This window comes from Phalacrocorax aristotelis, chromosome 2 (assembly GCF_949628215.1).
Source record: "Phalacrocorax aristotelis chromosome 2, bGulAri2.1, whole genome shotgun sequence".
Classification (NCBI taxonomy): domain Eukaryota; kingdom Metazoa; phylum Chordata; class Aves; order Suliformes; family Phalacrocoracidae; genus Phalacrocorax; species Phalacrocorax aristotelis.
In genome coordinates, this window is record NC_134277.1 from 143,872,792 (window position 1) to 143,890,721 (window position 17,930).

The window sequence follows — 17,930 nt, forward strand, 5'->3', positions numbered from 1 at the left end:
TGGTGAAGAACAAGGATTTTTAAAAAGTTCCTAAACGTATAAAGCCCAACTATAACCCGAGTATATGCGTAATATTGAGTACATATTTAAGCTTAGACCCATCAGCAAAAGGGTGAAGACCTAACTTTCAGCACACACAGATCCCGTGAGATTCACTAGACGTATGTCACAAAACAGCGTTTAAGCTTGTTTTCTACCTCCTTCTAATTGATATACCTCGTAATAACAACCTGCTGCTCGCAATTACCTCCCTATGTTTACCCTTCCTATAATCGGTTTCTGGCTCTAAATTGCTGTGGATTTTGACAATATGCTCTTAAAAAGCTGTTTGTGCCCCTTGGGTAGCTATATTTCACTCAAAGTCATCTTTACACATTTCTAACTTCAGGACACTTAAAGGACTGCAACCAAATTTAATTACCACATACGTCAAGTGTTCTTTGGCTTAAAACTGTTTTTGTAGCATTTTTCCTTTAACACTGTCATGCAAAGTTACAGATATATATATATACACACACACACACACAGAGAGACAGTTAGGTAAATACATCATATACATACAAACACATGAATGATGCATGAAAGTAAATATAAAACCCTCCAGAAAAATACAGCCTGGTGTATCAGATTTAAAATACAGAATAACTCAAATGACTCACTAGTTCCTTTAAAATAACTATATAAATATTTCTTAAGGTCTTAAAGAGACAGACTCCAACTTCTCATGATTAATATAAGATTAACCAAAGAAACTTTTGTATGAATGAACAAATAAGTCTACATGTAGGAGTAACTGATTATTGATGGTTGGCTAAGTCGTTGATACTTGTCAAGCACTAAGCGTGTAAGAAAAACAAAAATGGTGTACTGAAGCAGTAATTCCCTGTTTGAATATTCCAAAATAATTAAGCATTCCTCACATAGAGACATTAAAATGTAAAAGAAAACATACAGGAAGAGCTGCTTGTTAGCTCATTCCTTTAAAGATCCACAGAAATAAATATTTAGACATGTTTCCTGCAAGCTGCCAGGCAACGAGTTACTTTACATTCTCCTAATACAGCTGCCCAGCCTCAGCATCCAATTCATATATCACACTTCAAAAAAATGCACGAGAGAAGAGATTGGTCATGTTTAGTAATGCCTAAACTAACATTTAAACTTTGATATTGGGATTAACCTTCCGTAGAATATACAATTTGCAATTTTTGCTTAATTAAAAAAATCTGTACAATTACCTCAGCACCTATCAAAACATTTCAGTTTGTCAGAAGGCATTCTCAATACACGAGCAGCTCTCATAACAGGCATAAAATCAATTCAGAGCGCACTATTTGTGATTATATTATATCTCTCTGGAAGGATACAGACATAAAGACTGTATTCAACCTGGCCATTTATTTACAGGTGTATAATACAAAGGTTTGAAAGCAAAAAAAATTTACATTACCACTGACTACTTCCTATACTACAAAATGTTTACAGGAAGCGGTAAAAATAAAAAATAAGAATCAATTTTAGGGATGTGATTCCTCCTCACTTGAAGGAAAACAACCTGAATCTATCCTGGATATAAGCACATAATTGTGAAATCTTTGCATCTAATTAATTCTCCAAAACCACCCACTCCTCTCCATTCTACTTTCAGTTATGTAAGTCACTTCTAACCTGAGTGCCCATCACAATACATATAGGGCTTTAAGAGGGAATTAAAGCTGTAAGAACTTATTCAAATATAAGTGTTAGGGTCAAATCTGGTTTCCTAACAAGAGGAACATCATAGTTAGGACATTTTACACCTTTCTTATTGATGGGTCCCCAAACACGTACCAGAGAGTAATGAGCACAACTGCTCACGCTTTACATCGGAAATTCTTGGGGGCTTAGATGAATAAATTCAAGCCTCCGACAGGTTAACTGAAACCATTCTTTTTCAATACTATATGGACTCAATTCACTGCCCACGAGAGACCTTTAACACTGATAGACTCTACTTAACACCAACACCAATATTTGCTCTTGCTTTTAGGTGTTATTAAATAGGCCTTTCTCCAGGTTTGAGTCTGCCTTTGCACTTCTACAGTGAGGACTTCACAGCGATGTCACTGGGAAAAATCTGGTTCTAAAGAATTATTTTCCAAAATGCATGTGCTAGGTGGCTATTACTTTCCAGCTGAAAACTGAACAGTGACTCCAAATCCATATGCAATCTGAAAACATTCATAGATATGAAAATATGAAGAAATATGCGCATGACTTACTGTCACCACTACTACCCATGGTAACATAGGGACTGTCACGATCTCTTTATAGAGCTGCTGCCATCACCGCGTGTTGGCTTATCAAAACTGTATTATTGTTTGAACTGTATGTTCGTATATTCATGCAAACTACACACAAACAGCCCTGTATTTCTTCACAGTTCTGTGGAAACCAGTACATAAAGAGGAGGTACATGCAATAGTTGTTTCTCTTTATACTTGGATGCTGGACTGCTGACTTCATCCACTACAGTATACCAAACTGACACTCATATTCTCTGTTGTTCATTCTTTCCCTTCTGGAAAGGAAAACTCAGAAGTGTAATAAAGAATTGGCTTATTGTTTTTCTGGCAGTTCCCCAAAAAAGTTCCAAATTTAATGAAAGACAATCTTTGAGCTTATTTCGAAATTAGGCATTACTTCACATTGAAGTGGGGGCTTTTGGGGGGATTTGTTGTTTGTTTGGGATTTTTTAGAATTACAAACACAAATGTTCCAATACTTTCATTTTATTCTTCTGGTTTTTAACCTGGTTTCCTTTAATAACTTGCAGGTCATTGATCAGTCTCTGCTTAACACACTTTAAAAACTAAAATCTGTGCTGTCCAGAACTTCACTTAATTCAGGCCACAACACACCTACATGTTGCTCAGGAGTCTCCTAGCATGCAGTACATGAATAACATGAATTCAGGAGACATGATACAGAAAATTTCTTTGATTAAATAAAAAAATTGTAACAGCTTGTCCTGATATTTTCTAGTTTGGCTGGTTTCGTGCTTTTGACTGATCAGAATCTTTAGTGACTGCAACAGAACAAGATGCTGCTGTCATCTCTCAAATCTGGAATTTCTTACAATGATGTACTGCATTGAAATTCAGGTGCAAGACATGGGAAATCTGATTTGGAAGAAGAGTTCTGCATTGTGACAACGCGAAAGCTATTCATAGGTCACTACCAAACATGGAGTTGTGACAAACTATACTTGCCAACAAGGAAATCCCTCCTCCTCACCTCACCATCAATATTCTTCATTTCACTCACTTGTACCCTCACTTTTTCTATTAAAGCTAAGTATTTCCAAACTTTTTTCACGCAAGGTTTACCAATACAAAATTATTAAAGGCATATATTTACTGACAGCAAAAGTCATATTTACTACCAAGTATCATATTACTGTTTTAACAAAAGTAAAAATTCTGCCCTAATTACAAAACTTCATCACAGATTATTTTTTAGAATCATAAAACCATATGAAAAATTAGGGAATTAAAACATCTTGACACCATAAAAGAACATAAAAATCTTTTTAAAAATAGGAACAAAAATCCCTTTTACTTAATCTTTTTAGAACGGCTAACTTGGAAAAAGTTTACTATTCGGTATAAACCTTATAGCAAAAATACCTGGACATCCTCTTGTCCATTACAAGATATTTTTTCAGTAGTAAATACATGGTGGCTTATAGTCTTCCTTCAGTACAACTGATGGAACCAAAGGGAAAAAAGGCATAAAACCTCTCAGAATAATCTCCAGGAGTAATGAAATTTATCTATCCATGATCAGGATAAAAATATGAAATTTTTGCACTGACAAGCACCACTCCTCACTTCACCAGCAGCACCAGCTAGTACTTCCCCTTTGTTTGCTCCACTTAAAAGTGGCATATCTTCTTAGCTTTGCATGTGTCCTTTCTCTACATTTGGAACTTTCCCCAAGCTCAGAGAGATCTATTCCTTCCCCCTACTTAAGTTTACAAGAATGGCACAAACTATTTGTAAAAGATATCCATTTTTTCTGCCATAAGCAAGGCTGACTTTGCTGGAGAACTACAGTTAAACCCTCAATCACCTTACCACAGAATTACAAACACATCCTTTGAATTCCTGTTGCTTCAAATGCACAGATAAGTCAGGCTGTCATATTTGCTACAGACCTATCTGAGCCCACAATGAATTTGACTACAGGCTATTTGTGTAGCCTAGTCTACTACTGGACCTCTCTCACAGCAAACAAACTAGATATAAGTTTGTAAGGATTAACCTCTCTGTGTTTTCCCCAAAGAAAATCAGTTACAATAGCCTGTTAAGCAGAGTTAGAATGTGTAGTTCAAGCAGTTACCACCTCTTTAGCAATATGCAGTGACCAGCCACTTGAACTCTTAAACTTGTCTCCTGCTCTAAACTATTAAGGCATAGTTTGCACTAATCTCTTCTGTGCTTTGTATTCAGCCTACCTTCAGTGTCTCTTTAAGTCCATCCTTCACAAAGTTTACTTTGCATTAAAATAGACCCATAGAGGCAGCCAGCTTATCTTGCTGAGGAAGCACACTACTTGGCTCAAAAATGCAACCACAAGGGCTTATGTAATTATGTCCAAATGCAATATATTATGCACTCAATATACAGGATATCTCTCTCAACATCTGCAAACATCATTCGGTATTACCTATTAATTTTAGTAAATTATAGCCTGTAAGTAGCATCACCATAGAAAACTAGAAAGGAGTAGAAGACATCAAATTACTAAGGATGAAAAAACTATTTAGAAAAGAACTTCAATAATTAACGCCAATGATACTATATAGCATGAAGTGCATGTTCAATATATGTTTTTTTAAATAATTCTGAAGTCTTTTGTAAGTACAGCAGTACAAAGGGCTTGCCCTAACAAACATTTTTTTTTTCTTCAAAATGTCCATATTGCTAAAGTTTTCATCCAGGATCTCTCATCCTTCTTGCCTATTTGTCATCTTAAAGTCTCATCTAGTGATCCCTCCACTCTAGGTAATACAACTATAAACGTTCATTTTCCAGCTTCTCCCCTTCTCTCTTTCATTATGTTGAAGTCATATTCTACTTTTAATTTTTCTACCACCTTTCTTTTCTGAGCTGACTAGTCTCATTCACAAACCTCCTTTCTGTCATTTCATTCTGTACACTGAGAAGTCAGCTCTGCCTGAAATTAGCCTCTTCCATTACCCACTTGTTTTCAAACCCCTTTATTCTTTTCCCAGGTCCCCTGCTACTACTGACAGGGCTGCCTCTAGCCCTCTGCAAGACTGTCATCACTGTCCTTTAAAACTCTTCTAGATCTTGATCCTGAAAACAAATTGAGCAAGGTGTGCCAATCAAGAGCTTCTCATGCTGACTAATCCTTTATCTCCTCTGCCTGTGCACCTCCGTCATCTACTCTGACCTTCTCCTTATATGTAAGAGCAACTTCTTTCAGGCAGAGGCTGACTTCTGGTGCTGAGTTTGCTGGTGCTCATGCACTGGTATATGTTTACAGCCCCTGAAATTCTGTTAGCATGAATAAAAAAAAAAGACAGACTTAGCATTTCTATAGACTACAACTACACTTACTTTTAAGAGTAATGCCACTTTGCAGCAAAGGTGGCTAATGGTATACCAGGCTGCATCAGGAGTATTGCCAGCAGGTGGAGGGAGGTGATCCTTGCCCCTCTGGTCAGCACAGGTGCTGCTACACCTGGAGTACTGGGTCCACTTCTGGGCTCCCCAGTACAAGGGAGACATGGGCATACTGCACAGAATCCAGCAAAGGGCCAGAAAGATGATTAAGGGACTGGAGCATCTGTCCTATGATGAGAGCTGAGAGAGCAGGAACTGTTCAGCCTGGAGAAGAGAAGGCTCAAGGGAGACCTCATCCATGTGTACAAACATTTGAAGGAAAGATGCAGAGGATGGATCCAGGCTCTTTTTAGTGGTGCCCAGTTACAGGACCAAAGGCAATGGACTCACACGGAAACACAACAACATCAGAGAACACTTCTTTACTGTGAGGGCAATCAAGCACTGGAATAGGCTGCCAGGGAAGGTTGTGCAGTCTCCCTCCTTGGAGACATTCAAATGCCACCTGGACACAGTCCTGGGCAATCAGCTCTACGTGGCCCTGCTTGAGAAGGGGGATTGGACCAGATGACTTCCAGAGGTCCCTTCCAACCTCAACCACCATATGATTCTGTTCTCTCAGCCCTGCTTACCAAAGATACTTCTGTTATTTTCAGATTTGAGGTACCTATCTTTTATACTTAGTGACAAGCAGAGTCTCACTGTCTTTTTAATGCATAACCTGTTCCCCCACCAAAGTACATGGTAAAATTCCCCTCTATTACAATGGCAACACAGCACATTCCTGCCCCAACCCTAGCTTTGAGGTTCCCTTATAGTAAACACTGAATAATACTGGGTTGGGCAGCGGGAAACCTAGTGTTATATTCTGGCTTTTGTACCCATGCAGGAAGCAGGAGGAGTTGCAAAATGCTTCTTCAGTCGAGGTGGACCAAACTTACCTTGTACCCTTCCACCCAGCAGCAGGAGAGAGAAGGTGTACACCACATACTGAGCTGGCATGGATTGTTTTGTCCCTACCTGGCAATCTGATTCCTCATCTGAGCCTCAGACTAAGTAATTAGATTTCATACCTAATTTTGGGTTAACGCAAAAATCATTAAAAACACACAAGTGTTTGAGATCTACAGTTCAGAAGGCAATAGTAGGGAGGAAAGCATGCTAGTAAAGACATCAGGTTTTTATGTTGATAATAAATCAGTCCCTTCAGAGATCAACTATTAAATACATCAGGTCGCAAACATCAACTCTGCATGTTAAGTCACACATCTCCACATAGGCAACATTTCCTAATGTAAAAAAAAAAAAAAACCCAAACATGAAGTCCCAACCTTCCCTGCCTGTTTTATTACTGTCTAAGCAAATCCAGTCCAGAGTAAACCATCTTTATAAACACAAGCTATCAATACTCTTGGAACAGGAAAACATCCAGCAAACAAATGACCATATTGTCTGTTGGGATACAAAACACTCCACAGAACCTGCTTGAAAAGTATTCCTATATAGAGATCGTCACCTAACACTCTGTAACATAACAAGGATTCTACAATTTGGGATAGGGCAGACTGCATTACTGCACTGCTCTTCTCTGTTTGCTCAAAGCTGTAAGACTTCTACTAACATTCCAGTCTCCATCTTCTGTGTGTTATTCCTGAATGACCTTGGCTCTCATTTTATGTGTGGCAATACACAGCTTTGAAGAACATACTGCTGCATTGCACAAGACTGCCCTAAAATAAATCATGTAGGGAGAGTAATAATGCCAGAAACACTGACTTAGTCCTAATGTTGCCAAACAATTCTAAATGCAACCTATTTATCACACGACCTGCTTCTCTCCTCAAACATATGCTGATGTCATTTAAGAATAAAATGCGGACACCATTTTCACTTTATAGGCGCAACTTGATTCAAACCATATTGTAATCACTACTGTGCTTCATATAACTAACTATTCTGTGTATTAGACTTAAAAAAAAGAAATTAAAAAAAAAAACTAAGTCCCCTGAACTGAAAATTAAACCACTTGCCTAGAAGCCCATATGTGACATTGGAACATTAGGAGTTCTGGGTTTTGGTTTTGGTGTTTTTTGTTTGTTTGGAGGTGGTTTGTTGTTGTGTGGGTGGTTTTGTTTTTGGGTTTTTTTGTTTGTTTGTTTTTAATATCAATCTGAACAGCTGAAGCTGACATGGTTTCCTTTCCCACCTCCTAGAAAAACTTTTTACTCAAAGCTGGCTCATACAGCATTACTCACAGCAGCATTACTCATCATAAGTAAGAGTGGAATACTGAGCCCTCACAGGCTAAAAACCAGGTAGAAACCTGGTAAAGAAGAGTATTTGAACACAAGTACAGGAAGTAGGGGAAAAACAGCAATTTATCTATTAAGTACAGATAGTTATATTAAAAACAAAAAAAGGTACACACCGAATTTTCTTCCTCCTCTTCCAGTTCTCTCTGCTGTTCCTCATGTCGCTTTGCTTTTATCTCCATAGCTTCAGTGATCAGGTCCCTTAAAATTGAAACTGGCTTGGCATTCTTAATAAATGTATGCTAGAAAAAAAACCCAAACATTAAATTATATAACATCATTGCAAGAGCTATGCTTCAGATGTAACTGCAAGTATTATTCAACACCACAGACTTCAGTGATAAATAGTATTTTACATTACACAATCATTAAAATCTACACTAACACAACATACAATATCGTTTAGCTGCTTCATAACTAAGATTTTATTTTAACTATTTTTAATAACAGCAAGCCTTGGGAAATGTAATTGTATAACAACTGTTTTATAGTTAAGGATATAATTGTCCAAAGGAAACATGCAGTAAGTAGTAAATAAGTAGAGTGGTGATTGTCTGACATAGAAAAACAAACTTTTTCAGATATTCAGTTACAGAATTTAATTAATCTTAACAAACTGACAGCATAAATTAGTGGCTATAAGCAGAGTAACTATGGCTGCCCACTTCAACAAACCTGTACTTTATGTGTCATAAAACATTTCTTGATCTATGATGCTGAAGTGTGGAACAAGCAGAAAAAATACATTACTTTTAGCAGGAAGATTAATTTTTAATTCAAGACCATTTAAAACACCACTCCTTCCTTTAAGACAATATGTGCATGACACCATTTACACTCATTTCATTGTCTAGTAAACACCTGCTGTTAGAAAAGTTGTGATTTTTGCATCATTATATGCAATACAATTTAGGTAACACTTAACTCTAAGCACCTCAGGAATATAATATTAAAAAATTGTTCTACAAAGAACAGAACTGAAGAAGCCTAGTGTCCTACACTTATTATCTATCTTCTCCTTTGATGTATTAATTCAATTACTCTCCTTTTTCCTGCATGATCTTTCCTCACAAGCAGTACTGTCATTCCCACTCACACACTCACAACACCTCCAGCTCCATCACACATGCTCCAAATTCCAGCTGGGGAAAAAGGCAACACATACTTGTGCTGGATACAGTATCTAGTTTTCTGGCCAGTAAGCATATGGAAAGAGGAACACTGAAGATTTTTGGTGTTTGTTGGTTTTTGTTTGTTTTGGTTTTTTTTTTTGGGGGGGGGGGGCGGGGGGGAGTTGGGTTGTTTGGGTTTTGTGTTTGTTTGGGTTTTTTGGGGCAGGGGGTATGGTGTGGTTTTTTTGGGGGGTGGGTGTCTCTCCTTACTTGCACACATTAATGCAAGCCTCCTCTATCCAGCTGCCAGTATTCAAATAACCATACAAACTTCAAATCTTTAAGGTCTCTAGTACTGATTCATACATTGTACAAAAATCTGTAACTTTCAATTTTTACTCTCCTTGCTGTCTACAGTTTGGTATTCTCACTGTGGAAAATAAAATATGCATAACATGATTTATGAATGTGATGATCTATTACTAGAAACTACTCTGCAAAATTTGTATGTTCTCCTTGTAGTGGAGTTCACTGGAATTTAAATTTTTAAAAAGGGTATTGCTAGCTAGAGACAGAATAAATCTAGCATGAGCGTCTTAAAGATGAAATTTCAGAAGATCAGGTTCTTATGGAGACTGATGAAAAAAGAAAATTAAGAATACAGCAGTGAAAAAGCATAAAAGAACACTAAATTATCCAGAAGTTGAATGAATTGGGAACCAGGAGCAAAGGACCTAGCAAAATTTTTCACTTCTGTCTCATTATCAAGGCAAGCTTATTTACAGGAAATTTTAGACTCCATTTCAATCATCACGGAACCTACTACAATTTTTCTAGAAATCTCCACACACACTACCTTTGTTCTTTGTTTTTCCTTAGTTACTTGTAGGCTTATTATGACAGCCCTGAAGGTGGTGGATAACACAAATACGGGGCCAAAGGAGAAAACTTAGAGTTTTCTCTCTTGCCCATGCACTAAAATGTGTGCTCCCTACAAAATTATGTCCATTTCACACAGACTAAATCTTCCATAGATCAGTTGCGTTGCTCCTGTTTGATTTTTGAGTTCTTTGAAATGTCTCTGCTTTATTTCTGTCTCAGTACTAAAATGATGCAACTGTTAAATTTCTGTAGCTGTTAGCAGCTCAGGTCAGAGAGCAGGCAAAAGCCCGGCACACCCTGCCCTGGCTCCATAGGTCCACACTGCCAACTGTGGCTCAGATTTAGAAGTGCCCACTTGGTATAACTCAGCCCAACAACAAACTCTTTATACTGTCCATCTGCATCTGACTCTTCTAGGACACAGAGCAACCTGGCTGCTTAATTTGACTTGACCAGAAGGAAACACTGAATATACTCCACAGGTGGTCCACACTGAGGGGTAACCTGGGCTGAATTCCTTTACTTAACACTTGCCTAAATCCTGAGTTCTACTGAGGGCCTCTAACCACAAAACAAGGATCCAATTTTAACAGCAAGAACCAGCCCTAAACTATATAAATAGCAATTAATTTTTAGGAGTGGCAAAGGAGGAACAAAAGGGGATAGAGATACAGGACCTGACAAAGACCACAAAATGGCAAAGAAATAAGGCGTGATCATAGTTAAAATGAGATTTGCCTTTAGACATTTTCACAACCGTTCTGGTTTGAGACTAGAGAGAAAAAAAACCAAAGACCATAAAACTTGCATTTCCTCAGTAACTTAAATACTGACCTGTAGCAGCTGTGTTGCTGTAGCTCTTTGTTCAGGATTTTTTACTAAGCATTTCTTCACAAAATCTGTGAATTCATCAGACCAGAGCTCTGGCTTCCGGAAGGTTGGAGGGGGATTTGTAGGAATCATAAAAATAGCCTAGATAAAAATCAAACAACAATAGCAAGTTTAAACAAAACACATCAGGACAGCACTGAAGCCAAGTAAATAAATTGCTTTATCCACCTTTCTTATCAGGCTAAGAATCTGGAAGACAAATTTGAAGTAAGTTAGGATTTCCACTCAGATCAAGATTCAGGAATTAAATCCATCTGCTACTAATGTAGCTACTTCCCATTAGATTTTCTCTGTTTAAACTGTACCCCGTTAAGCACATCACTCCTTATTTTATCTATTGCTGTTTACCAATCTCAAGAGATTATTATCTTATTATCAAGATTATTATCAAGAGATAATTTTGATCTTTCAGAAATTCTTAGTAGTAGCAATGACACTGCTTGTTTACACAGACACATATAAAGTTGCTGTGAAAAGCCAAGTTCACTCTCTCCTCTCTTAACTGCATTTAGTTTTATAGGAGAATTGCTTAAGAAATTAGGTAGGACTATTTCCTTTTGTGTTCACAGTTTTTCAGATGTAGTTTTAAAACTTGCTCTTCCTAATAAGATCTAGAAACATATGCCAGAAGACCTAAGACAACACCACTAAAAGATGACAAAAATAAAATAATCGAGTAACTTGTTTACTAGCAGTGAGACTTCACTTGAAATACAAAAGGCAGCATTTTACCTATATAACAGAAATGTCATACTGTCAAGAACCATATGCTGACAGATTTTTTGAGTAGGAAAAAAGCATTCATGCCATATAAAAAAACTTTTCCTACTTAAGATTACAAATACTGTGCCATTTTCTTTATTATTTTTCCAGGTTTTCCTTTAACCATAGATTTACACTTGTAGGAGCAAAAAAGCAGTACAATTCTGAGAGACTACTGTAAAAGAATTGGAAATTTTGAACTTCCATATGTAATCTCAAACGCATTCAGTATCATTGCTTAAGATTTACACATGACGGCAACACACTCTTCAGAGCTAGGTCTATTGACAGAAATAATAAGCTATTATTTTCTTCTAAAAACAGGTTAATTCAACCACATTTTCCACAGCGAAAGGGAGTAAATGTTTTACTTTTTGTTCTTCTACACAATATATGTGCTTGTTTTTCTACAGGCATAGGCAGAAAAGGGCAAAAACTTAAATGAGAGATTATGTACACCATTAACATAGTAGAGGCACCAGAAGCCTCAGCAAGTGCTTGAAACATGATAAGAAGAAAACTTCCTGAGATTTTATCCATAACTTCTTAAGAAGTCTGACCGGCCTTGAAAGTTGGGTTAACTTGTTCAAATCCTCATTCTAAAATTCTTCTCATATGCTGAAGAAAAGCAGAACCCATGCATAATTATGCAAAAGCTGTTTACTATAATTTTAATGAAAAAGTATTTCAGTACTGAATAATTTGCTTTAATTCAAATACTTAAACATTTACAAAACTAATTTCATTATCTGCCTAATACAAGAATGACAAAAAGGGACCTGGGGATTTTGTTTAATAGAGATGCATGCTACAATAGCTTTATATTCTCAGTGGGCAGCCGTGCCAAACTAGTATATGAACTCCGATAGGAAACACTGCACTCTATTACTCTGCAATTGGCCTTAGTTAATTCACTTGTGATACAAGATTAATTGTCAGTACAAGTGAAGTGCTTCTGATATAAAGCAGTGCCTAACTAATTCAACTGTTTCTGTCCTTGAAGGTAATGATCTCTCCTGAACTTTGAACTGATTACTTTTAATCTTATCTTTAGCTACTCTTCAATAGCTACTGCAGAGCTAGCTGTTAAAACACACAGCTGTAACAGAAGACTACTAACTTCTGTTTATATGGTGTCAAAACATATACCTCCTGTTTGACAATAAACATCGACCTGTCTCTTGGCAGGTGAGCAAAGCTTAGTTTCAGAGTCCTACTCAGCTCCAACCTTCTGGGAAAAATATTTGCCTTTGCCAATTATTTTCAGCAACTACACAACAATTAAGAACCACAGCAAAGTAGTGACTTCTTTATAATTCACGAAGGACAATGAGAAGAAAGAGGGAATTCATGAATCATTCTTTTATGGCAGGCAATAAAAGTCACAAAAGGAGATATTCAAGAGCTAGAGTTAGGGCCCTAAATCCACATTAAGGGTTTGTATGTTTGTTGAAAATACCTACTTCAGAAACATGCATATTTGTTTAATGCTTAAACTGTAGGCTTTTTTACATCTTGGTATGTGATTTGAGCTGTGTTAACTGGGGAAAAAAAGTTACATGTGTTTTTTTGTAAAACAAAAATATATATAGAAACTACTTATACCAAATGTTTAGTCCAACTTGTTAATTATGCCATGAGCTTGCTAGCGCATACCTCTCCCCCATCTCTCAGAACTTCCTTTCGTTAACTAGCCTGAAATGCTGGTGTTCAATTCTATTTTCCCCCTCTACTTCTTCATTTTGGCTTGCATATTTCTCTGCATAAAAGTTAAGCTCCCTCTTTCTTTCAAAACAAAGCTCCCACTCTCTCTTTCAAAATATTCTATGATTTAGCTTCCAAGAAGCTTGCAAAGCAATCACTGGAGAATTATAAAGCTAGTCCCAAATCTCCAGGAATAAAAACAAAACGCTTATCTGACAGCAATTTATTCCTCATTTTTGTTTCAATATCTTGTCAAATACATCTTTTCTATCTTAAAAGAACTCTGTCCTATTTTAAAACAAAACTAAGCTGTTTCACTCACACTGTTCCATGGGTGCCAAAGGAAGCAGGAAACCTAACAGACTTAGGGTTTTTCATGTTTCTTTCATTTTACCCTGTATTTTGCCCTCCTTGTGCTCTCCCAAACTATTACCTGTAGTAATTTTTTTGCTTCCACTCCACTAATAATTTCCCCTAAAAGTTTCCCACAGCTATTGGTATTAGTTAAGCACTCACAGCAGGGCTGATGGCAATGGTCTTACAGCCAGTGTTAGGCAACTGTTGATTAGAAGAGAAACCAAACCATAACAGCAGCACCAGCTAGCACTGAACATAAGCTACCATCCACCCAGTTACACAGGCTGATTGGGAGTAACAACCGCAGGAAACACTGGGAGGAAATTTTTTAGAAGGGGAAGGCTTTTATATACTATGAAAGAACTGGGGCTAATTCTTCTCTCCCACCTTCAATATCACCTTCCATTTTTCCCTTCATGTCTGAGACAGACTGACGAGTCTTACTCAAGTAACGAATCAGATACACAGCCAACTTGTTAGCTCATGACTCAGTCTTCAGTTTTAACCATTTAAGCATCTTTAAACAAAACAAAAACCCAAAACAAACCACAAAACAAACCACAAAACCCCACACAAAAAAAACCCAACAAAACAAACTCCAAGCTGCAAGACATCAGAACTCAGGCCTGAGGGACCACGGCAGCTTAAACAGTGTTTGTCTTCACCTGTCTGTAACAGAGAGCCCATTCCAAATTTGCCCTGAACTGGCCCTTCCACCTACGAACCTTGAGCGCAACTCTCTACTTTGAATCATTTTTCATACACTGCTGTGAGGCAAGCCCTACACACCGCAGTGAACACAGAATCCAAGGCAAATTACAGTACGTACCTGACAAAGGATGTGGGGGAAAGATACATTATCCAGGGCAGCTTTCAGTGGCTGCTTCTGAACTGGACACTGAACAATCCAACAGTTGCTAACCATAACCATTGCCTGGAAACACTTACCTGCCCAATAGCCACCAGTTCCAGTTAAGCTGAACACTGGACTGAGGACCAGGTCTTAAATGAGAGCAGAACTCTAAGTCAGCACATGATTTTCTTTTTATTATTCTTAAAGGGCCTAGCATTTTAAATGAAGTCCAGGCTGAAAACATTTTTATTGTGAAGGTTCTTTTCTGAACAGTTATATTGGCATGAAAATTTAATCAGATGAATTAGGAAACACCAAAAGAAAAGTGAGTCCCTCATATACTGCATTTGGAATTTCCTAATCAGAAAATCCTTGCAGCTCATTCTTCCTGTCAGTCAGGGTAATACGTCTGTATTACCCTGCCTGAACACATTAAATGATCAACGGTAATTTGGTAGAGGTACTATGTCTTTTGGGTTTTTGCTCCTTGAATTACTTAATTCTACTGTTTAGTTTAAATAAGTGACTTGTAATAAATAGCAGGAAATCAAAAGAATAACTTTTACTCTTATTATTTGCCCAGTATCACGAATGCTACTGAAGGAGACAGCAAAGATTTTTATACTGTGCCCATTTTATAATTTTCATGCTGTTAAGCTCCCTTTGCTAGAATCTACAAAGCGAAACTTTTTTTCCTAAGAGGGTAAGGATGCAAGACATTCACAGGCCGTTTGTGACTCCATAGATTTTGGCACCACAATTACACTTAGTTTATCAATCTACTGCAGAAAATGAACTCCAAAACACATTTAAACACAGTAATACATTTTAGAGTATGAAACCTTATTTAAGGCTGGGGGTGTTAAATTTTAAATATTTTAACATTTTATTAGCTTTAGAAACAAAGAATCTGGTGAAAGACACATTTTTCTCTTTGTGATAGATGTCGTGGAACTTCCCTCCCTTCTTGAATAGCCTGCAAAAAGGCTATTGCAACACCACTGATTATTCAACTGCACAATTCAACAGCTGTCTAGAAATGAAACATCAGCACGGACAAGGCGGGTGAGATACTAGCAGGTTCCACATTGGTTTTGCTTTGTTGACCTTGCTGCATGTTTGGTTTTTTTAAATTCAGAACTACAATATTGTAACAAAGTTTTTTGCAGAAGTTTGTAACAGTGAAAAACAAAGGTACTGAACAATGCTTTGTGTGTTTAAAGACAAGTAAGTCAGTTTATTATTTGCTTCAGTGTAGATAATAAATTTAAGTGTTAGAAGCATCCTAAAAATCACCAGCTTCCTCCTCCTGTCTGCAAACACAGTAGTTCATGAAGATCTAGTGTGCTTACACTTTCTGTGCAGAATGACAAACAGGTCTGGTTCTGTCAGACATCTATCAGATACTGGATCCAAGGAGATTCTCAATATCCCGAGTCTGAAAAAAACAACCACCCCTAACTGGAATCTGAATGTGTGATTCAAAACAATTGAACAACTTTATTCCTTTCTGGGTGAAATATTACTTCTGTTGAAGCAGCCGATACCATTTTTTACTCTTTCTTTTCAGAAAGAAAAAAGTGGCTTCTCAGTCACACACCAATTCTTACTCATCCAATTATATCTTTCTTTTTTAGGGGGAGGTAAGCATCACTGAGATTAGTAAAGAGCAGCAAGAGCAACATGAACTACAGAGATCAAGAAGGAACCACTCAAATCAAAACTGCACCCAGTGGCCTACACAGTTTTATTTTCTTCATTTTCACTGCCTATATCATACCTCACTTCTAACAGAGAAGCAGCTTGAAAAAAACACACTTAAGCAGAGCATTCATTTCAATTTTGCACAGGAAAATTTGGACATTTTAGCCTGAATTAAAGACTAGTAAAATGCAGAAGTTGTCAAATAAGTTTCATCCTCCTAATTTACCACGAACACTTTTTTGAAACTGTGTGTCATAAAAAGCATTTACTGGACATATGTTCAGTGAATAAATATTCCAGAGGGATCTAGCCACCCAATGGATAACTGCTTCTCCCATATCTTAGCTAAAACACATTTTTTTGTTTTAGCTAAAATATTGAAGAAGCTGTTACCAATTTAGGGGGGAAAATGTTCATTAAAGTTACTAATTTTTCAGTTGACTTGAATAATGAATTTTCAAAAGAAAAATGTTTGGAAATGTCATCTGAAAAAAAAGAATAAACAAACCACTGAAAACTAACAACAACAAAAAAAACCAGCAATTGCATTATTCTGAAAGCTAGATCATCAAAACAGAAATTAAACTTTTCCCCTTTCACTAATTTGAAAAATTGATAGTACCAAATATTTAAAAACACCTACTCCTAGCAATAAGATTACATTTTCAACCTTAAGCAAGGACTCTAAGTTTTATCACTGTTCAACCAAAGAGGCACTTCCTTCACTGAGAGTTAGCAATGACTGCTCATCCAACCGAGTAACAGGACAAGAACGCCATGCTGTTACACCCACCTGCCTCAAGCTCCCAGTGAAGTACAGCTAGAATTATCAACACCGGCCTAAAGGCAGAAGGGATAAGTAGAGATTTAGTCCAGAGAATTTCTGGACAAACAATAAATCAACAGAGAATTTTTAAATTCTAATGAAGGGAAATATATATGACATTTAACATGCAATTCTATTGTGCTAACCTTGATAGCTCTTTAGTAGCGGCCACTGAATAAATCACATGCACAATACTACATACAGTAAAAATGACATTCAAATTATTTTAGGATAAAATGGCAGACACCTCACATATTCACACTTTTTAAGGAATATTCACAGTATTCATGCATTTAACAAAATAAAATAAAATACCAGAATGGAGCAGGGGGTGACACCAAAAAACCCACAACTGTTCCCAGTGGTTTAACAGCCATTCATTGTCACAAGCTTCCCTCTGGAATGATGACCTTTGCTGTTCAAAGCAAAGTATGATGCACTTAAGATGTAAAGTAATAAAGTAATAAACACAGAAAAGATACATAATGGAAAGAATAATCACATGATTAACAGCAAAGATGGGTTACTGAAAGAGGAGCCATTTATATTGACCTGTATATTTATTATTGCTAGTAAGTTCATAGCATTTTGACAGTGTTACAATAGGTCAAGAATGTAAAGATAACAATCTCAAGCATTTTGCAATAGTAAATGCAATGATAAATCTACTGAAAAGCATCAACCCTTGCCTCATTAGCACCATCACGCAACAGAACTGTGCCTCCAGGTTCACCTCTGAACTTACTCATTCTACTGAAGGTGGGAGTTGGACTTGATGATTCTTATGGGTCCCTTCCAACTTGAGATATTTTATGATTCTATGATCCTGCCTTTAAAATAAAAATTGCTTTACATTTCATAAGAACAGATAATTTGTTCTGTGACAACAGCTCG

The 17,930-nt window shown here is 37.0% G+C and overlaps 1 protein-coding gene across 4 annotated transcripts in view; it reads right to left on the reverse strand.

Moving 5' to 3' along the window:
• STK3 (serine/threonine kinase 3) overlaps nucleotides 1–17,930 on the reverse strand; it is a 141,682-nt gene that overhangs the window by 61,552 nt on the left and 62,200 nt on the right. For all 4 annotated transcript variants that reach the window (XM_075085486.1, XM_075085488.1, XM_075085489.1 and 1 more), the window contains 2 exons: nucleotides 10,774–10,911; nucleotides 8,062–8,187 (listed from right to left, as the gene is read on the reverse strand). In XM_075085486.1, the coding sequence (XP_074941587.1) occupies nucleotides 8,062–8,187; nucleotides 10,774–10,911 (264 nt within the window). The remainder of the gene's footprint in view (nucleotides 1–8,061; nucleotides 8,188–10,773; nucleotides 10,912–17,930) is intronic.